At 35.8% G+C, this 22,808-nt stretch overlaps 1 protein-coding gene across 1 annotated transcript in view; it reads right to left on the bottom strand.

Moving 5' to 3' along the window:
• Positions 1–22,808, bottom strand: part of LOC124555630 (calcium-dependent secretion activator-like) — a 1,496,314-nt gene that overhangs the window by 193,241 nt on the left and 1,280,265 nt on the right. Inside the window, exon 27 of the mRNA XM_047129606.1 lies at positions 14,376–14,381. Coding sequence (XP_046985562.1) covers positions 14,376–14,381 — 6 coding nt within the window. The remainder of the gene's footprint in view (positions 1–14,375; positions 14,382–22,808) is intronic.

The following is a 22,808-nucleotide window of genomic DNA, read 5'->3' as shown; positions in this document are numbered from 1 at the left end:
AGTTTTTTGACACTAAAATGAAAATACATTGTTTTCACAACAACAATAAAATATTTGTCATCTTTCATTTTCAAAATGGAGATCAAATTAGAAACTGCTGGCATTGAAAATAAATCTGTTTTGAAATGTCGGTTTTTATTGAAAATTACTTTGTTAAATCTGCCTTAGTATGAAATATTTTGAATGATTTTGGAAAAAAAGTCCTTCATCACAGCCCCCACAATAGTGCAATACTACCTGTACCTTTTCTTGCCTTGCTTAGTTCTGTGCTAAACTTCCATCTACTCTGAGGCCATTCTGACATTTCTGTAGCCAGAATAAATTTAGGAAAATGTGTTCCACTGAATTGGTTTACAAGTGAACTATTTTGAGTGGATGTTGATAGGCCTGCTTTGTTTATCAAAGCTACTGCCAATTCAGTAATGCATGTCTACAGGAAATGACACTGCTAATGATCTGCAGCTATATGAAATAGAATAAATGACTGAAGGACATCGTATAGCACTGTATGGACACTGAAATATACAGACATTGCAACCTTGTATTACATGCCAAGACAGGCCACGGCAACAATAACAACATTGCTTCTTCCCATGTGAGAATCCCAAAAGATGTGCGAGAAGTAAGGGATGTAGACACCGTGACATATTGGACTGGTTGGGGAGGCATATGTGGATAGCCAAATAAATTTAGAAAAATGTCTTCAATTGAATCTGTTTACAAGTGAACTACACTACTGGCCATTAAAATTGCTACACCACAAAGATGACGTGCTACAGACGCAAAACATAACCGACAGGAAGAAGATGCTGTGATATGCAAATGATCAGCTTTTCAGAGCATTCACACAAGGTTGGCGCCGGTGGCGACACCTACAACGTGCTGGCATGAGGAATGTTTCCAGTCAACAAACAGCAGTTGACCGGCATTGCCTGGTGAAATGTTGTTGTGATGCCTCATGTAAGGAGGAGACATGTGTACCATCACATTTCCGACTTCGATAAAGGTTGGATTGTAGCCTATCATGATTGCGATTTATCATATCGCGACATTGCTGCTCGCGTTGGTCGAGATCCAATGACTGTTAGCAGAATATGGAATCAGTGGGTTCAGGAGGGTAATATGGACCGCCATGCTGGATCCCAATGGCTTCGTATCACTAGCAGTCGAGATGACAGGCATCTTATCCGTATGGCTGTAACAGATTGTGCAGCCACGTCTCGATCCCTGAGTCAACAGATGGGGACATTTGAAAGACAACAACCATCTGCATGAACAGTTTGATGATGTTTGCAGCAGCATGGACTATCAGCTTGGAGACCGTGGCTGCGGTTACCCTTGACGCTGCATCACAGACAGGAGCACCTGGGATGGTGTACTCAACGACGAACCTGGGTGCACGAATGGCAAAACGTCATTTTTTCAGATGAATCCAGGTTCTGTTTACAGCATCATGATGGTCGCATCCGTGTTTGGCAACATCATGGTGAACGCACATTGGAAGCGTGTATTTGTCATTGCCATACTGTCATATCACCAGGCGTGATGGTATAGGGTGCCACTGGTTACACGTCTTGGTCACCTCTTGTTCGCATTGACGGCACTTTGAACAGTGGATGTTATATTTCAGATGTGTTATGACCTGTGGTTCTACCTTTCACTCGATCCCTGTAAAATCCTACATTTCAGCAGGATAATGCACAACCGCAAGTTGTAGGTCCTGTACGGGCCTTTCTGGATACAGAAAATGTTTCACTGCTGCCCTGGCCAGCAAATTCTCCAGATCTCTCACCAACAGAAAATGTCTAGTCAATGGCAGCTGAGCAACTGGCTTGTCACAATATGCCAGTCACTACTCTAGATGAACTGTGGTATTGTGTTGAAGCTGCATGGGCAGCTGTGCCTGTACACGCCATCCAAGCTCTGTTTGACTCAATGCCCAGGCATATCAATGCAGTTATTACGGCCAGAGGTGGTTGTTCTGGGTACTGATTTCTCAGGATCTATGCACCCAAATTGCATGAAAATGTAATCACATGTTAGTTCTAGTATAATATATTTGTCCAATGAATACCCGTTTATCATCTGCATTTCTTCTTGGTGTAGCAATTTTAATGGCCAGTAGTGTATTTTGAATGAAAGTTCATTCTACCAGACCTCCTTTGTTTATCAAAGCCATTGTCAGTTCAGTGATTCATGTCTGCAGGAACTAACACTGCTGATGATCTACAGTTGTATGAAATAGAAGAAATGTGTGAAGGATATTGCATAGCGCTATACAGACAATGAAAAATACAAATGTTGCAACCTTGTATTACACACCAAGAAAGGCCAAAATGATGATAATAACATTGTTTCTTGCTGTGTGGGAGTCACAGAAGTTGTGTGAGTACTGAGGGATGTAAATACCACAACATATTGGATTGGTTCAGGAGGCATATAGGGGTAGCCAAAATGGTTCAGGCAACCACTCGCTTTAAGTGGGAAATTCACATTCACGTCCTGGTCCAGAACAAACTTTCATGTGCCACTAATAGATTGTACAGCTGGTGTATAGTCATATTTACAGTTTTTGAATACATTTCTTATTAGAGCTCCATTTTCTACTTTTCAGTTCTGTACTAATAATAATAATAATAATAATAATAAGGTACTGTACTGTACTGTAAGGTCATCTTAAGAAAAGAATACAAAGCGCGTAGCAGACAACAATCGATGCGATCTGGACTGCGTGTGACCGTATGAGCCATGGCATGAAGCATGAAGGGAATGTAAATAGAAAATAATGCACAATGTTGACTGTATTCCTTTCCCACCAATAGGAGTGGCACATGCTATGCTCTACTTTTCGTGATGGCCCAAGGGTCATAAATTATCTTTATACAGATGACAGATGTTAAAAAAAGTTATAATACACTTATGAAGCCAAGAAAAGGCTAATGCTGTCTTTTTGGGTACAGTCCATGTAACATAAAAGTTAAATGCCTTGTCTCCAATGTTTTAAAAAGGCACATGCCAAAAGAGCAGACTGATGTCTCAGCTGCCAGGGTTACGGAACATACATTTTCAGTAACATAACTACATAAACATAGCCACTTTGTTTTGTCACTTACAGGTTGGTCCAGGTAGAATATTAGAAAACGTTTTATACTTGACTAAAAACACAGTACTTGTGAACCACCAGTATATGCAGTACTTTATATCTTATAAAAACATAAGAATGTTTTCTCCAGAGACAACATCAGCATAAAAATCTTGTAATTTCTCTCCAGAACGGGCTTAGATGAGACACACATACTGAAAATGTCTTAAAAATGTTAACTACAATGCTCAACCTTAGTGCAGCACATGAAGGAGTGAGGCATTCAATCAAAAATGTCTCTGATCATCTACGGAATAGTGTAATGAATTCAGCATATTTGCATATTTCTTTTATAGTTATTCAACTGACTCTGTTCTCACAATGTCAAGTGATTACAGTTATGACTCTTGGTTTACGCGAAGAAATAATAAAATAATTAACTGAGTATACTCAAAGTTTCTTTTCACAATCACTATGTGGAAAGTATTTATTTTTGTTTCGTGTACTTTATCTTAAAATATTATATTATAATTTAGGATGATAAGGCAGTATCCAGTAAGGAGCTTTCCTGAATGCAGAAAAGGACTTAAAGAATAGTGGGAGGACTAATACAAAGGCATTCTTGTAAACCAGTAGGCAGATACAGCAGGAAATCTCCCCCTGTATGTATATTTTTGAGACTGTTGTATTCATTAGAAAATATTTTACTGAAAATCCAAACTCGTTCCAAAAAGATTAAAATAAACTTTATTAAAATGGCAAAGAAAAAGAATGTCCATTCTGGGTAAGAAGAATTAGCCTCAGATGAAGATGAACCTTATGTTATGGTAAATGGATTTACAACAGGTTGCTCAAGAAATAAAATCTTCTAGGTACCATATCAACTCTTAATGTCAGATTGAAACCATTTTTAATTGAACATTAGTTTCTACAGCTTAAAGAATTTCCTCACAAACCTACTTGTATAGATATTTATAGACCTATTACAAACTGCTTAAAATTCTACAGTAATTTTAAGAATCCATTTAAGTGAACTGTGTATTGTCTATGGTTCTCATAGACACAATATTTGATTTTTTACACAAAATGTAGATCCTTTTCTGTTGCTTCATAAACTTCAAGAAAATAGGCTATTATGAGTGTAATATAATTTTGAACTATTTCATATTATTTAACTATTAAATCAAGCAATGAGAAATCCAGGATGGAATAATTACAATATTTTGAAAAGGACAAGTTATTACTCACCAAATAGCAATGATGCTGAATTGCTAATAGTCCCTATTATAGACTCAGTATCTTCACTACAAGGTGAGTAGTAATCTACACTTAACTTTTAAATCTGTACCCCCATGAACCATGGACCTTGCCATTGGTGGGGAGGCTTGCATGTCTCAGCGATACAAAGAGACATGAAGCCCATGCCTACCACATTAGTACAAGTATATAAGCTCCACAGATGTTGAAGGGATTGAATAAATGTATGATGACATAAAAGAAATTACTCAGGTAGTGAAGGGAAATGAAAATTTAATAGACACGGGGGACTGGAATTTTATAGTAGGAAAAGGAAGAGAAGGAAAAGTTGTAGGTGAATATGAAATGGGGGTAAGGAATGAAAGAGGAAGCCACCTGGTAGAATTTTGCACAGAGCATAACTTAATCATAGCTGACACTCAGTTTAAGAATCATGAAAGAAGGTTGTATACATGGAAGAGGCCTGGAGACACTGGAAGGTTTCAGACAGATTATATAATGGTAAGACAGGTTTTGAATTGTAAGACATTTCCAGGGGCAGATGTAGATTCTGGCCACAAGTGGTAAGATAGATACTGCCTACAGGAAAATTAAAGAGACCTTTGGAGAAAAGAGAACAACTTGTATGAATATCAAGAGCTCAGGTGGAAAACCAGTACCAAGCAAAGAAGGGAAAGCAGAAAGGTGGAAGGAGTGTAAAGAGGGTCTATACAAGGCTGATGTACTTGAGGACAATATTATGGAGATGGAAGAGGACGTAGATGAAGATGAAATGGGAGATAAGATACTGCATGAAGAGTTTGACAGAGCAAGTCAAAACAAGGTGCCAGGATTAGACAACATTCCATTACAACTACTGATAGCCTTGGCAGATCCAGCCATGACAAAGCTCTACCATCTTGTGGGCAAGATGTATGAGACAGGTGAAATACCGTCATATTTCAAGAGGAATGTAATAATTCAAATCCCAAAGAAAGCAGGTGTTGACAGGTGTGAAAATTACCAAACTATCAGTTAAATAGGTCACAGCTGCAAAATACTGACACAAATTCTGTAAAGACAAATGGAAAAACTGCTAGAAGCTGACCTTGGGGAAGATCAGTTTGCATTAGATATAAATGTTGGAACATGTGAGGCAATACTGATCCTACAATTTTTATCTTAGAACATAGATTAAGGAAAGGCAAACCTACATATCTGACATCTGTAGACTTAGAGAAAGCTTTTGACAATGTTGACTGAAATACTCTCTTTCAAATTCTGAAGGTGGCAGGGGTCAAATACAACTTGAGCAGAAACCAGGTGGACGTCGAGGGGCATGAAAGGGAATCAGTGGTTGAAAAGGGTGTGAGACAGGGTTGCAGCCTATTACTGATGTTATTTAATCTGTAAATTGATCAAGCAGTAAAGGGAAAAATAGAAAAATTTGGAGTAGGAATTAAAATCCATGGAGGAGAAATAAAACTTTGAGGCTTGCTGAAGACATTGTAATTATGTCAGAGACAGCAAAGGACCTGAAACAGCAGTTGAATTGACCATGTCTTGAAAGGAGGATATAAGATGAACATCAACAAAATCAAAATGACGGTAATGGAACATAGTCGAATTAAGTCAGGTGGTGCTGAGGGAATCAGGTAAGGAAATGAGACATTTAAAGTAGTAGATGAGTTTTTCTATTTGAGGAGCAAAATAACTGATGATGTTCAAAGTAGAGAGGATATACAATGTAGACTGGTAATGGCAAGGAAATCATTTCTGAAGAAGAGAGGTTTGGTAACATCATTTATAGATTTAAGTCTCAGGACGTTTTTTGTGAAAGTATTTGTATGGAGTGTAGCCATGTATAGAATTGACAAATGGATGATAAATAGTTTTGACAAGAAGAGAACTTTCGAAATGTGGTGCTACAAAAGAATGCTGAAGATTAGATGGGTAGATCACGTCAATAATGAGGAGGTACTGAATAGAATTGGGGAGAAGAGAAATTTGTGAGACAACTGGACTAGAAGAAGGGACTGGTTGGTAGTAGATGTTCAGAGGCATCAAAGGATCACAAATTTAGTGCTGGAAGGCAGTGTGGAGGCTAAAAATCATAGAGGGAGACCAAGAAATGAATACACTAAGCAGATTCAGAAGGTTGTAGGTTGCAGTAGTTACTTAGAGATGAAGAAGCTTGCACAGGACAGAGTAGCACAGAAAGCTGCATCAAACCAGTCCCTGGACTGAAGACCACAACAACAACAACTTAAATAATATATTTAAGAATATTTGAACCAAATTGTAGAGTACTACATGTATCTCAGGATGCCATCAATTATGTGTTATGTCCAACGGGCTGTGTGTGCTATAGCTCCCCCCCCCTCCCCCCTCCCAATGGAGTATCATGTTACATTGGATAAAATGACTTCAGAAATAAACGAATATATTACTCCAACAGATTCAAACATTTTTTTTAAATAATTATATAGCATTATAGGTTGCAATGTATTTCAAACACATTTTAACAAAAGAATAAGAGTGACAAATAGCTTACTGTCTAATCCAATAAATATCATTTAACTTTAAATGGGCATCTTATTATTTATTAATACACATTTTTTACCCTGAACTCCAAAACAGTTACCAAATACTACTTTAAGCAACACCACATTTCACAATTTATCAGTGGAGGAACACAACTCTCGTTTCGTTAAGCGATATTCATTCCCCCAAACCCTCTCCCCACCATTAGCCCCCCAATAATCATGTTATTGAAAGGCATGTTTTGCACTGTAGGCATCAAAGAACAAAACTAATCATTTAGTTGCTATACAAATGTAATACAGTATTTAGTTTCTTACACAGAAAGCAATTTAAAGCCATGGGTGGTGAATATCTCATGAAGTTCAAACATTATAAATGTACAGATTGTTCAAAAGGACAGGACATAAAAAGGAAATGACAACTGCAAGTCATAATGATATTTTAAATAAAATATTAATGGAAATATTTTTCATTCCCTCCTTTAATTCATATCTTCCATATGTAGGATATGTTTAAAGTATTCCAGTCTCTGGAAGGCAGACAGAATTGAAATAGTATTCTCACTCATGAATATAGAAGCAATGGTTATAGAATATTTTCACCAGTACTGTTTTTTCATACTGATTTGGTAACTGACAGTTCTCTTAGAAATACTTAACAGAAGATGTCAATAATGTTTATTTTTTGTTTTATTTTATTTATTTATTTTTTTTTTTTTTACATGCCTACATACCTTCATAGCACTGCATGACCATTATCTCACATCAAGTAATACTAGTTGATATTCTATGGGTCAAAATTATGAGCTTTTTCCTATTATTTTAAAAGGTAGCTCTTAACTATAAATCATACTATCAAATCTGCTTTTGTGCAACACCAAGATGCGAGAGGTGAAGATCAAATGAAAAGAGAGTTGCTGTGATGATATATCTTTCTTAACATGTAATGCTAAATTAACAGAACATTCTCAGACTTGCCCACGGAAGCTGATTTTAGAGACAGATAAGCATATGAAAATTCTTCTGTAATGCCAGAAGCCACACAGCCACACAAATACTACAGGTGCTGCCATCTACTGCACACGATATAATGATACCACAAAAGCAATCAACCTTATTTATCTCACTTTTATGATCCAATAGATTGTATTGTGCCTGTCATTCTCACCTACAATAAAAAGTAATGAAATGAATGGATAAAATATTTGAGTATATAATCTAACAATATTTCTAATCCTTGCTTCATAATAGATTGAAAAGTCAACATGTTACTTGCAGTGAATGCATAGGTACTCATATTAAATGGCAGCAAATATTTCTGGAGGTTTATTAGTGTCAAAGAATAACAAAACTGTTTCCATCACATATTTTAAAGTGCTTGTATTTTTAAGAAAATATTAATTACATTTGAAACTAATCTCAACCCAGCAAGTATAGAAACTACAAACACATTCTCGTAAACAATCACAGATATGTTCGAAAACATTAAGCACTCATGCATAAATGCATAATGAACTACACAGCAACTGTTATGCATTTGTGTACATAACAAGAATCAAGCATTGCCAAGCATTTACAAAACTACAATTACAGTGAGTAAATACTTAAGGAGTAAATAATTATAGTATGTTGTAGATGGATAATGTTTAACTATCTAGAACATGTACAACATATCTTACAGTCATAGGTTACAAAAGACAGCAAGACCATTATCTGAGAAAGGAGAAACAAAATAAGATATTTAAAATTTTGTGGTGATGCACCACAGTAACAACAAAAAATATTTGGTTAATAAACTTAGGCTATGTTAAAAATGTATATTTCACTGTGCCTCTCAATATGGCCAATTGCAGATCTCAGGAAGTGTAGTCTCAAACCAACAAAAATAGCATGTGTAATATCACTCTTTTTGGTAGTAGGTGAGTAGTAACTGAGGTTCTATGAAGATATTCATTTATTTGGGAGCTAATTATCTACTGATGTGTGACACAACACTGTGAAAACTTCGCTTACCATTTGTCACCATTCACAGTGCATGTGAGGTTATAGGCGAAGAATGAAAGTTTTTCATTAGAGTTAAATAACCCATTAGCTTGTATATAAGATCATGTCTCTTGAAAGTGTGGAACCATTATGTACCTAAACATGCATTAACCAACAATCAAAACAGAATCATTGACACTCAAATTTTGTATTTTCGAACGAGGTTCACAGGGTCACATGATTGCTTCCAGATAATGAGTTGTGGCTAGAGAAGTTCTGGTTATTATTCAGGGAGACAATATCACAAACCACATGATTTAAAGTAATTTAGCAGGTTTCATGAGATCATATGAACCTAAGATAATTAATCATGGAGGAAGTCACTTTATGAGAAACAGAAAAATGCTAGGAAAATTTGACAACTGGAAAAAGGTTATAGAAGATATTAAATAAAGTATTTATAATTTTTAATATAAAAATGTTAAAGCACAATGCTGCAAATTATGGGGAGGAATTTATGTACTGATGGAAGTGGTATGCCACAAAGAAGTGTCTCAATTTAGGTTTGAAAACACTGGGATTATCACTCAAAATTTTCAGTTCTCATGGAAGGCTGTTTAAAATGAAATTTGTAGCACAATGCACACATTTCTGTAGAACTGTTAAGGCAGTATTATCCAAGAGCAATCTCTTTTCCTGGTTAGTGTTTACTTGGTAAATGTCACAGTTGCTATTGAATGAGTCCATGTTACTAACAAAAAATCCCATGATGGAGTAGATTTGCAAAATGCTTAAACAACAGCCTGCATGGCATTCACAGACTGATACTGCACTTTGTTTTGACTCTCCATTTCTGTGTTAGAAGCATTCTTTGTGAATCTCTTGAGTTACTGGGTACCTCAAAATATCATAACAGAGGAAATATTTGAATGAATCCTGCTCATATAGGTTAGTATTCAGCATGCTTGGTTGCTAGAGAGAGATCAAATACACGTGGTAGACGTGCAGCTGTTAGACCAATTTGCTAGCCAGCCACAATGTGTTTTTCCATGGTAATTTAGGAAAATGATGCGCCTGTATCCAATCTTCATCACAGAAAATTTGATACACAAATGGTCGAAACAAGGTAACACACAGAACAAAATTGATTAATTCACAGAAATGCGCTACATATGACTTCCTTCCCTTAGGTTAACTGTCAAGTGTGGTGACAGAAAGGGTAACAGGCCACAAAGTTAAACACACTATATTTGATAAATCATGATGAAAAAGGAGCCAATATGATGGGACAAATCTTGGGAAAGACCTTACGGTTTAGCTCTGTAGGTGTCAAACTTACAAAAGAATAAAATGTGTATTAACTGATGCTCTTTCCTGAAGCCAGAATACAAATGATAGACAAATAATGTATATTGAATTGTGTTTGTGTTACCTTAAAGATAGCCTTCTTAAAAATCTTTAAAAAATTGTGAGCAGAAGTACTGGGAAAATAACTCTCTGAGAAACAATGTTCCCAATTTTATAAAGTTGTTTTACAAACAAGTATATTATTTTGTCAAAAAATTGACTGAAATTGACAAACAAAGTGCACTGTTACGTAAATACAGATGTTATGAATAGTGGACAGCAATCAAAAGTCTACCTGACATTTCATCACACAATTTAATAAACATACCTGTAGCTGAGGGACATACAGTAACACTAAATGAACTTGAATTGCTGTGTTTACTAACATACCATTTGAAATTGTTATGTAATTACCTCTGCCTGACAAAAAAATGAAGCACCCAGAAGCGGAGGAGAAAATGTAAAGAAACGCCATTAGTTGAAAGTGTATGTGAAATTATTTCAGTGATTTCAAAACTGAGTCAAAGTTACAAAGAACTTGGGCACATAAGCTCACTTATTACTACAACATTGCTCCATCTTTCTGTTGCCTGGATGCATTCACCGATTTGTTTCAGAAGTGTGTCATAAAGCATTGAATTAGGAAAGCTGAACTACTACTGTTGTAATCCTGGAGACTGCCACTGGGATGGAACTAAACTCTTAGATAGTCCCAAACATGTTCTATTGGTGTAAGGTCAGGGGACCTTCCTAGTCACAGGAGTACCTCAACATCACACACACAGTTCATAGAGAGAGATATCTTGCATAGACAAGCAGTGTCCTATTGAAAAATTGGATCATGAGACTGTTGCATGAAAGTTAACAAATGAGGATGCAGAATGTCCATGATGCTGCTGTGATGTCAAATTTTCCCCAGCCACAACTAGCCAGGCCTTTACGCCATACGTGGTGGCTCCCCACATATTGATGCCTGGAGTAACACCACTGTGCCTCCCCAATACATCTGAAGAATTGGATCTCTCCCTAGGGCACTGCCATATCTACCTCTGACAGTCATATGGGCAAGTCTATACTTTGCAAAGCCTTTTTGCCTTTGGGAAAAACTCTCTAAAATCTTATATTGAATTTTAGTCATATTTATAGGGAAGTATATACCTTGGCATACATTGTTAAAATTCTCATTCAAAGTAGAAGTTTCTCAACTATGGTGACAATGTACCGCTGCTGATGTATACTAATTTATGAAATTATTTCTTGAAGTAATTTCATCAATCAAAAACTGGAATGCAGGAAAAAGATTGTTAGCATGACAAAACAGTGGAAGAAATAATCAATGACAATATCACCATTCAGTGTACCCATGATATGTTTGCTATGATCCCACAACATCATGAGGTATAGGAAGCTTTCTCCTGATCATATGCATCCATTTGTTAATCAAGAGCACCACTATGCATGGAACTTGCACACTTAGAAAGATAATACATTACCACCTAATGCTCACAAATTACACGAGAAAAATGGTTCCAGAAACATTCCATGGACATTGGCTCATGGAATCTTTGCTAGGACTTATTGTATTTGTCTATACTGAGAAATACAAAAGTGAATTTTTTTATGACAAAGTTTCAGTAAAGATAAGCAGGCAGAGGGACTATATTGTGTTTGCTGCAGCCATAACATGGATTATTAGTGCTGTAAAGTCATAGCTATAGCATGCTTGGTGTTAGCCAATTTTAGCTGTTGCATTGTGCATAATTATTAACATGGTACAGACATTTAACAATGCTGTGTCAATGATTATGTATCATACCGCAAGTTGTAACAGTGCAACTGGTCATGTGATGGTACTATAAATAAAAATCGTAAGTCAATTACATTGTAGAATTTCTAATACATTCACTGCCCATGCTTCCTCCCACTACAACATTGATAACACATGAGATGAACTGAGCACCAGTAGTAGCTTCAGTGCTGTAACAAATGACACAAGGTACACCTAATAAAAGACAGACAGGTTATGTCATTGTAGTTAAATGTTAATATGAAAATGTAACCAGGAAACTGAGTTTTTATTTTGAGTCAAAAGAGATGCTGTAGAGGTAAACAATATACAGTGAAAAGAAAACTGAAATAAAACAGAATTTCATCTTTGTCTGATGTGCCTTTTAATAACATGTGAATCTGGGCAATCTGATTTATTTTATCCACTATCCCTAATTTATTCTTTTGTTTGCTGCTGCTCATCATCTTAGGAAAGAAGAATTTTCTGCTTCAAGAAGCTTAATATTCATTTAGTAAAAAGGTTATTATGACCATAATATGAAATAATTAATTTATTGCTCTCTATTCCTTATCTTAAGAAAATGTCCAATATGAATGGTGGTACTGTCTTTCACAAATGTTATAAACCTATTTACATTTATGCCCTACATTTTCATAGCTGCAGCAAATGATAATGTAAGATAATTCTGTTACAATTTCCACCAAAGTGAGATTACCTGTTGGAAGATGTCAGTAAAGTTGGCAGGAAATTCTTATATAAAACTTATCAGTCTCTTGATTTAAACTCCACGAGTTGTTCCATGTATATCCATTTAATGGTAAGTGTCAACCCAGAGGTGAAAATGTCTTTATGGAATAAAAAAACTCCATTTTCACATAGAAGACACTTTGAAATAGTGCTGCACTTCCATTCATTTAAAAAGGCATGTATATACTAGTACTTGCAATAGGGATTTATAATACCCTGCATACATTTTCCATTGCACAGTCACCAAAAGTGACATAATTATTAAGAGACAAATACGCTGGGTATGTTATAATGAATCCAAAATTTCAAAAATGTGATGACAGAAATTCACCATAAAAAGCAATATTAAAAATATGGCGAAGCATGCAAAAAGCTGTGAAGATGTGAAGATTTGTTACTTTGCAATCAAATTCCCAATACTGTTTTTTGTCTAAATCTGCACAAGTCAGTTATTTCTGAAATGCAGAGGGAGAGAGAGAGAGAGAGAGAGAGAGAGAGAGAGAGAGAGAGAGAGAGAGAAATGGAGGGCAGGGGGGAGGGGGAGAGAGAGAGAGAGAGAGAGAGAGAGAGAGAGAGAGCGGGGTGGGGGGATGTAAAAATCTGAATTTTTTCTTTAATGTATGGATTGATAGCCATAATGTCTTTATTCAGTATCTTTTTATTTATATCACAGGTGGAAAATTTTGCCTTCACTATCGTTCACTTCTTTTAACAAAAACAAATTTTATTGAATGTATAGTAAAAAGTGTTGACTAAAGACAGTTTTACAGGAAAAATGGGTTCAATCCCAAAGTTGAAAGGCTTAGAAAATAACCATTACTAGCAATTTATGCACCTTTCCAACAGCAAATTCATCTTTATGGTGGCCAGTGGTTCATCTATATGCTACTATCTAACATGCTACACCAGTTTCATAGCGTTATGAAACAATAAGAAAAACCTGGTACCAGTGCCAAACCTGATTATATGTTTATGAACTATCTCATGATTTTAAGCAGTCAATACAATGAAAATACATCAAACTGTGTAAAATTAACTTTTATTACATAGACACAGATATCATTGTAATGTATTGTACAATACAGTGGAGGGTGTATATACACAATAAATTTCAATAAGAGTATAGCACCACTGAAAATAAATGCAGGAAATGGAACTACATCAGTGTTATAGTGATAGCACAAATAAAATTCAAAGCAAGTATGGAAAGTAAAAACACACTAATATGATGTCTATCTCATCAACATTAAAGAGTAAATAATTAATGTGTGTGTTATTACTAATTAATGAAAGAGTTTTCTAAGTATCAAGTACCTAAGAATATGCATTACAAAAAATGAATTGGCAAAACTAACTGCAGTTTGCAGTCCCGTCCCAGAATGCATGGGCTGCAGAGGTTACGTTTGCAAGCATCTAAAGAAGAAGTTCATGCTCTGATTTCAAACTACAGAAATGAAAATATTTCATATATATAAATATATATGTGTGTATGTATATGAGATAGACAGAGAGACTGAGACAGAGAAAGAGAGAGAGAGAGAGAGAGAGAGAGAGAGAGAGAGAGAGAGAGAGAGAGAGAGAGAGACAGAGACAGAGAAGGGGCGGGGAGGGGAGAGGAGAGTAGATAGAGAAACAGAAAGTTACTTACTTTGTCCTGTTCATAAATTAAACAGAAAAAATGAACATATTTATTTTATTGTACATGTGAAGTGTAACAATTTTATTCTAAAGTACAGTGTACCAATTTAAGACACAATTACTTTCATTACAGGATTAAAACTAGTTTACATATCATGTAAATGTTAATTAAGCTATCATTGTTAATTAGGTAACACAAATGTTAATGTAGATGGCTAACTATGTACAATTCACCAGTATTGAAAACAGTTTGTGTGTTTAAAATCACCACATAGACACTAAAATTTAAATGTAGTGTGTCAAAATGTTTTTGTAATGATTTATGATGAAAGGAGAGCCATAGCTGTAATCAAATAGCAACAATTCACTCAGAAATAGTATATCATGATCTTACTGATACAGGCACATATTTCTGCATACCAGGATGATCCTTAAAATAAAATTTGATCCACAATGCTTACTTTAAGTCTTAAGTTCTGAATATGATTCAATTAATGACACTTCCATGACCAATTTCATCTCCTCTGCTAAGACTTTATTTTACTCATAATGGAAGGAAATATCATATCATGTGTAATGGAGAAAAAATCCAGAAGCTGGTAATTTGTTGTTGTTATAAAATTAAAATTTGTCTCTCATCAAATCATTGTTGTTCAATAGTGCTGTAGGCTGTACTTGCAAATGTAATGTGAAAACTACACAAAATACAGGAATTTTAGAATACTCATAGAGAAAAATTGAGAATAAGTAAAGTGATTTCATCTTTTCAGTCACAGTATAAAGAATTAAAATGTAATTTATAGCTTTCTATTCATGATGGAATCAAATAAAAATAATGCTACTACATATGAACCAAATCATGTTAGCACATTTCTGCTTTGAAAGTTAAATTTTTTTCAACAATAACATTTCAATGGCCACAATATGTTAATGGTATTATATTGCAAGTTCTATTATCACAAATTTGTGCACATCATATTTCTTCAAAGATGTATGTTAAACTGAGGTCCATTTTAATAAAAACATGTTTATCCAGTTGCATTCTCTCAAACTGCAATTTATTCTCATTCTGGCAACTATCTCTCTACTCAGAATTTGTATTCTTCATTTATAGTCACTGAATTATTTATAATTTTACACACATTATTCTTTATCAAAACCTACATTTTCATCTATACCCTGTAAACCACTGAGAAGTACATGGCACAGAAAACTTCCCACTGTACCACTTACTAAGTCATTTTTGGGCCCTCCTTTAGTGAGTTCAATAGCACATGATTTATATGTTCTTTAATGATGTTCCTTACAATAGCACAAAATTTTGATCCCAATGTTTTCAAATTCACCTTTCATAAAAAGTTAAAAAATAGTAATAACCAAACCCTCTAGTGCCCAGCACTATGGTGCTGTTTATGGATTTTGCATAGGAATTATTCACTTAAATGTGTCTGTGGGCACTGTGGACAGTATTCGTGTTTCAGATTTCAGTACAGATCTGTTTTTAGGTATAAGTTGGCGTCAACTCACAGACTCATGTTTAGTGAGATAACAACATATAATTTTAATTTATTTCACCAGATTACATAGAACCATGTGAGCAAAACCCACTTGTTCATGGAACTGGTCAAATAAAGGTAATTAACAAGAAAAAAAAAATGGAGCAGTAAATTAAAGAAGCTAAATATTACGGTGCAAGGTTGTAAACTAAACTGAGCAGCCTAACTACAGAACAAAAGGAGCACAATAAAAAGATACTTTTTAACTTACATTTGAAAATCTTGTGTTTGGTCAACAATTATTTTCAGTTCTGTTGGAAGTATATTGAAAATGAAGGCTGCAGATTTCTGCACAGCTCTCTGTACAATGTTGAAGATGAGTTACCCTACGGCAAATATTATACCATCTAACTGTTAATGGGTGAATGTGGGATTTCCTTTTGAATTGGCATGCATGTTAATTGCAATCTCCATGAGTGAGTATATGCAAAGAGTTGGCAAAATTGGAATTACAAGATGCTTGAAAATTGATTTGCACATAGGGATTATGTTTACATGATAAGTGTATAACTTCTTGATAGGAACGAAGTTTTCATGTGAGAACTAAAGTTCAGTGTATAAATTTTATTAAGTAAAGCTGATGATCAGGATTAAGCTTATCTCAAGGTTATTAGAAAGTGGGTCATATGCAGACTTGAGAATATAGTGAAAAAAAATCTCTTAAAGTCTCAGCATGCACCTTTTAACGTGCAATAAGCTGTGTGGACCATGTATATTCTCAAATTTTCGATCTTATTTGAAATGTTTTACACACTGATTGCATAGTAGTATATGTTGTGCAAACACAATTGATGCCTGCAATTAAAAAACAAATTTAATAAAATTACTGTACTACAAAAAGATACAGTTTTGTCTGTGTAAATATATGTTATCATAATTGTTCTATTGCAATGTTGAATGAATTTCATTTTCTGTAAGTTATTTTTGATTTAATGTTGTATGTTCTATGCTTCAATCTTAGTATGACTATATTTTTACTGTTGTACCTTGGAATGATGTTAACTGGGTGCGAGTTCGTTGTATATTGGCCGGCGGGAAGAAGGGAGGAGATATGTAAAGTTTTTCAGAGACGTGTACAAATGAAATGTATTTTGCTGAGTGAACAGTGTAAATTGATGGCAGCAAGGCATCTAGGACTATTAAAAATGAAAATTACATATGAATCAGTTTGTCATCTATGATACTGCAAGAAACATGGCAACCTATAGGGTTTCCATACCTACAAGAGAACCTGGCTTCCAGACAGAAGAAATTCAAGAAATGGATTTAAGGAGATCATCAAAAAAAGAAGATTGGTATTTTTTCTTTAAAACTAACACTAGACTCAGTCAATATTTAAGTACTCCATGAACAATTATTACAATTAAGGGTCATCCAATGTGTGTAACAAAGGAGGTCGTTAAGACTTCAATGCCTTGGAAGGGCAATTCCAGCATATTATCTGAAACAACCATGAGCAGAATCACCTAAGGACTCAGACTCATAGCTCCTAAAGACAGCATAGTCATCAGTCAAGATTAACAGATGACACACAGTCCAGTAATAACACCAGTAACAAGCATGAATTTATTTCTGCTAACAGAAAGAAAAGTATGTTAGACTAGGCAATCACATAATAGTGCACAAAACTTTACAAACACCCTGTAAAAGGATAAAATCCACATTGAATTTATTTGAGTCTAATGAGCCTGAGAAAAATATTGAGATTTCTGCAACAAAAATGAAAAAAATCAAATCATAAACCGAAATCTACAGTAAATGAAAGTTGCAACTCACAGACATATGATAAAAATACAATACCAATAAAGCTAATGAGAAGGAACAGTAACGAAGCCACTAACAAAGAAGGCAAGTGGAATGGTACATGTGAAAACTTCAGTCATGCAAAATAAAGATCCCAGGGAATGAAATGATCGTGTGGCATTGTTGGGGGAAGGCCCCATCCAAGGGGAGTTCGACTGCTGGGTTGCATGTCTTATTTCAGGTGATGCCACATTGGATGACTTGCATGTCGGTGATGATGAGAGGATGTTTAGGTCGACACAACACGCAGTCCACAAGCAGGGGAAATCTCCAACCCAGCCAGGAAGTGAACCCGCGCCCACTGCATGGTAGGCAAATATGTTACATTTCATTTTGTAGGTTTCAAATAAATGAAAGAAAGTATGTGGAATTTTTCTTCATTTATTCAAGACATCTAAGACAGCCTGTTCCTCAGTTCTGATAAAGATTATATAGGAAGTTGGTATTTGTCAACTGGTAGCAAACTGGATGAAATACAATTCAGAAACAGGGGACAATATGTAACCAACAAAAATATATATAAGTCACAAGTTACAAGCATAAAGCATGATGTATACCAATGAAACATAATGCAACCTATCAAGTCCAATTTATTGGTAAACAATGTATAAATGTACGAAATGTTATTTCCCATACAGACATAGATATATTCCAGATCATTAATAAAAGACTGAAAAAGGTAAGAGAGAAAAACTTGCACAGGAGCACATCTTTCATGGCCAGATGTATATGAGTCAGACAGTGGAGAGTGTAAAACAGGCATGGTTGAATTTACACATGATCAGCAGGACTATCCTCATCAGAGATAAAACTTAACTATTGACTGTTACTTGTCATGATGCCATATACTTCTGGAATAGTCTACATTGGAACAAGAAGCAGGAAAACAAGACTGAAAGAACACAAAAGACTTTGCCAACTAGGGAAAACACAAAACTGAGCTATAGCAGAACATGCTTTTCAGTCAGGAAATCATGAATTGAAGTTTCCTGAAACCAAACTTTTATGTAGAGTGACAAATTATTATCCACAGCTATATAGCGTAGCAATGGGAATGTATAAGGATAGGGATAATTTCAACAGAAAAGGAGAGGCCATAAAACTTATTGATATGTTGACAGTGCTCTGCAGAGTTGATAGATGAGTTTTTATCTTTGACAGGTGACAATCAATAGTTAAGTTTTATCACTGGCAAGCACTATCCCTGCTGAAATGGAAATGCCGTGTGGCTAGGGCCTCCTGTCGGGTAGACCGTTTGCTTGGTGTAAGTCTTTTGAGTTGACGCCAAGTCGGCGACTTGCATGTTGATGGCGATCAAATGATGATGATGAGGACAACACAACACCCAGTCCCTGAGTAGAGGAAACCTCCGACCCAGCCAGGAATTGAACCCAGGTCATTAGGTATGACATTCCATCACAATGACCACTTAAGTACCAGGGGCGGACATTATGTCTGCTGATCACGTGTCAACTTGACTATGACCATTTTACACAGTATTTATATTGCTGTCTGATGTCTAGCATGTCTGTCAGCAAGTCTCAGTGTCAACAGGGACACCTCTCAAAATGTCCATTGCAGCTCTGGCCAAATTCCAGGAACCAAAAAGTTTCCTGGATCACAGCCATACAACATGGAAGACTCACCAGCAGCAGGAGCAGGAGGAAATACAGGTGCAAGAGGTGCAAAAGAACTCCTGCACATTTCGGGGGAGAGGTTTATTAATATGGGGAAGATATAATTGAATAATGGGGCCTCAGAAAAGGAATACTGGGAAAAAGCATTTGATTAGTAGTTTAGGGCAACCATAACAAGTGAATAAAGAGTGGACTGGGAAATCAGGCGCTGATAAACTTGTTACATTTTTATATTTAAATCAGGAAGTGGCAGTAAGAATTAGAGGCGGAAGGACAAATTGGAGTGGACTAGGAGAAGAAGTAAAACAATACTTTTGCTTAAATCCTATCCTTACCAATCTGTACTTAGAGAATATGATGGAATAATGACTATTACATGACAATGGGGTAAAAATTGGAGGAAGAAAATATGGTTCCAGAATGAGATTTTCACTCTGCAGCAGAGTGTGCGCTGATATGAAACTTCCTGGCAGATTAAAACTGTGTGCCCGACCGAGACTTGAACTCAGGACCTTTGCCTTTCGCGGGCAAGTGCTCTACCATCTGAGCTACTGAAGCACAACTCATGCCCGGTCCTCACAGCCTTACTTCTGCCAGTATCTCGTCTCCTACCTCCCAAACTTTACAGAAGCTCTCCTGTGAACCTTGCAGAACTAGCACTCCTGAAAGAAAGGATACTGCAGAGACATGGCTTAGCCACAGCCTGGGGATGTTTCCAGAATGAGATTTTCACTCTGCAGTGGAGTGTGCGCTGATATGAAACTTCCTGGCAGATTAAAACTGTGTGCCCAACCGAGACTCAAACTTGGGACCTTTGCCTTTCACGGGCAAGTGCTCTACCATCTGAGCTACCGAAGCACGACTCACGCCCGGTCCTCACAGCTTTACTTCTGCCAGTATCTCATCTCGCAGGAGAGCTTCTGAAAAGTTTGGGAGGTAGGAGATGAGATACTGACAGAAGTAAAGCTGTGAGGACCGGGCGTGAGTCATGCTTCGGTAGCTCAGATGGTAGAGCACTTGCCCGCAAAAGGCAAAGGTCCCAAGTTCGAGTCTCGGTCGGGCACACAGTTTTAATCTGCCAGGAATTTTCGAGAAAATATGGTGTTTGAGATTTGTGGATGATATGGTTCTTTGAGCAATGGAAGAAAACAGGTTACAGGAAATAGTGCATTGTATTGAAACTAGAGAAAATGATTGCAGATAAACTGAAACCAAAATAGCAATAGCAACAAGAGTTTCTGCAGAAATACAGAAAAATTTGAAGAAAAACAGTAAGTAGCGTTTTCTTGGAGTAGCCTTCTGTATAGTCCTGAAACATTGATGGTGGAGCTCAGAAACCTCTAGCAAGGCTAGAGGTTTCTGATTAGTACATGTAAGTAGGATGGATAAGGTGAAATTTAAGATTTTCTGAGAAGAGTGAGAGAGCATAGACAGATACTGAGTGCAATAAAAAGAAGAAAACAAAGCTATATACAACATTTATTAAGGAAGAAAGCCAAATAATAATAACACTATTAATTTCTTTGTGTTAAAGTGTTTTGCATTTAAATTAGTGTTAAGTTAGTGTCATGTTTTGTTGTTTAGTATAATCATGATGATGGAGACAGGGATGATGATGGTGATGTTTTTGAAATAGTTAAACATTATACAAGTTAATAATGGCAGTAGCTGTTAAATACTCTCCTTTAGTCTACTACAATTATAATAATTTCTTCTTGTGTGGAATTTTTCCCCATAACAATACAATGTTTACCCCAGGCCAGGGACAAAGACCCATTTGCTTCATTAGAAACATTTTGTTAAATATAATACTAATTCATCTCTCCTGAGTAGTATATGGGACCAATGAACAGAAAAATTTTTCTGTGTGGGCTCTGCTTTCTTTTATTTTGTTATGAGTGTAATTTCTCTCCACACAGCTGGAAGCTAATAAAATATTTTGGCAATCACAGGACAAGCTGGTGATTGAAATTCTGTGAAAGAATCTTTCTGTGCTGAAAAGTACTTTTGTTTCAATGATTACCACCTGAACTCACTTATCATATCAATGACACTCTTTCTACCCATCTCATGATAATATAATATTAGCTGCCTTCCTCGAACATTTTTGATGTACTACACACATAATGTGTTAAGGATCCTATACCATGCAGCAGTATTTCAGAATAGGATGGATAAGCATTGTTTATTTAGTCTCTTTAGTAAGTTAGTCACATCTTCTAAGTTTTTTGCCAATAAAACAAATCTTTGGTTACATTTTCCTACAATATTTCCTATATGACAGCTCTAATTTAAGTTGTTCTTAATTTAATCTATAGAGGCATTTCTGAATTAATGGCCTTTAAATATTTGTGATTCCTCACATAAACAACATTTACTGATATTTTTTTAGTTCTCATCTGAACGATCTCACATTTTCCCATAGAAGTATATTTATGACATTGTTAACACTAGTATAATTTTATCTGCCTGTTTGAATCCATATAACACAGTGCATCTCACCAGTCTAGGACGAGACTACATTATTTATAAACTAATACATTTTTTGCAGATTTTATTCATGTCTAAATCAAAATTGTGGTCTTCAAATGACTCTTAATACAGTACACATAAACTGAAATTTGAAGCATTCGAGGGTAGCAATCTGAATGTTTCTTGCACTCTATGATGATAACAGTATATGCCTCACAAGCTGAAAAACCTCTGCACTGGTGAGAATTTGCCAGCTGGTGAAAATAGCTTGTTTTCAGTGCTTGCATTGTCATATAGTATGTCATTACAAAGCTGAACCTTTTGGTTGATGTACATGATTATGACAAAAAAGGACACACTGTCTTCCTCAGCCTGATTGTAACAGTGTTTATTCTCTTGTAACAACTAAGTGTGAACAGTTATTTGTACTCCTGAACTGATGGTCACCTCCCACTGGTGGTTGTTTTACTTAATTTAATGTAACTGACAGATAATTGCTCTCACACTTGGTTAAGCCTTTAGCAAATGTTTTGTGAATTACCTGTGGCTTCAACACCTTACGTACGGGAAAAAAATTTAATAGTTCCAAACCAGAAAGATGATGAATGTAATCTAATGAATGTTAAATGTAGCCTGCAAGTATGAAGGACATTTATTGAGTGCACTAGTGAAGCCCAAGTAGAAATTATGTCAACAAGAATGTTCCACATGGTAGTGCTTCATTTATTGTGCACCACAAGTTCCTTTACAGAACAAAATTATACAACTGAAGGTGAACAACAGGATATTCATAAATGATACAGAAACAAGTGTGCCAGCCTGGCCTATGCTGGAAACAGAGGCCTTGATTCAAGCTATAAGGAGCTGATACACTTTTGGGTAAGTTCCTCAATCCACAAAAAAGATGTCCTCAACCTGGTTGAGTGAACTATAGTAGACAAAGTACTGGCAATAGTCATAGCTAAAATATGTGAT

Source organism: Schistocerca americana, chromosome X (genome assembly GCF_021461395.2).
Source record: "Schistocerca americana isolate TAMUIC-IGC-003095 chromosome X, iqSchAmer2.1, whole genome shotgun sequence".
NCBI lineage: Eukaryota > Metazoa > Arthropoda > Insecta > Orthoptera > Acrididae > Schistocerca > Schistocerca americana.
Note: the sequence above shows the minus strand (reverse complement) of the source record. Positions and strands in the feature narration are given on the sequence as shown.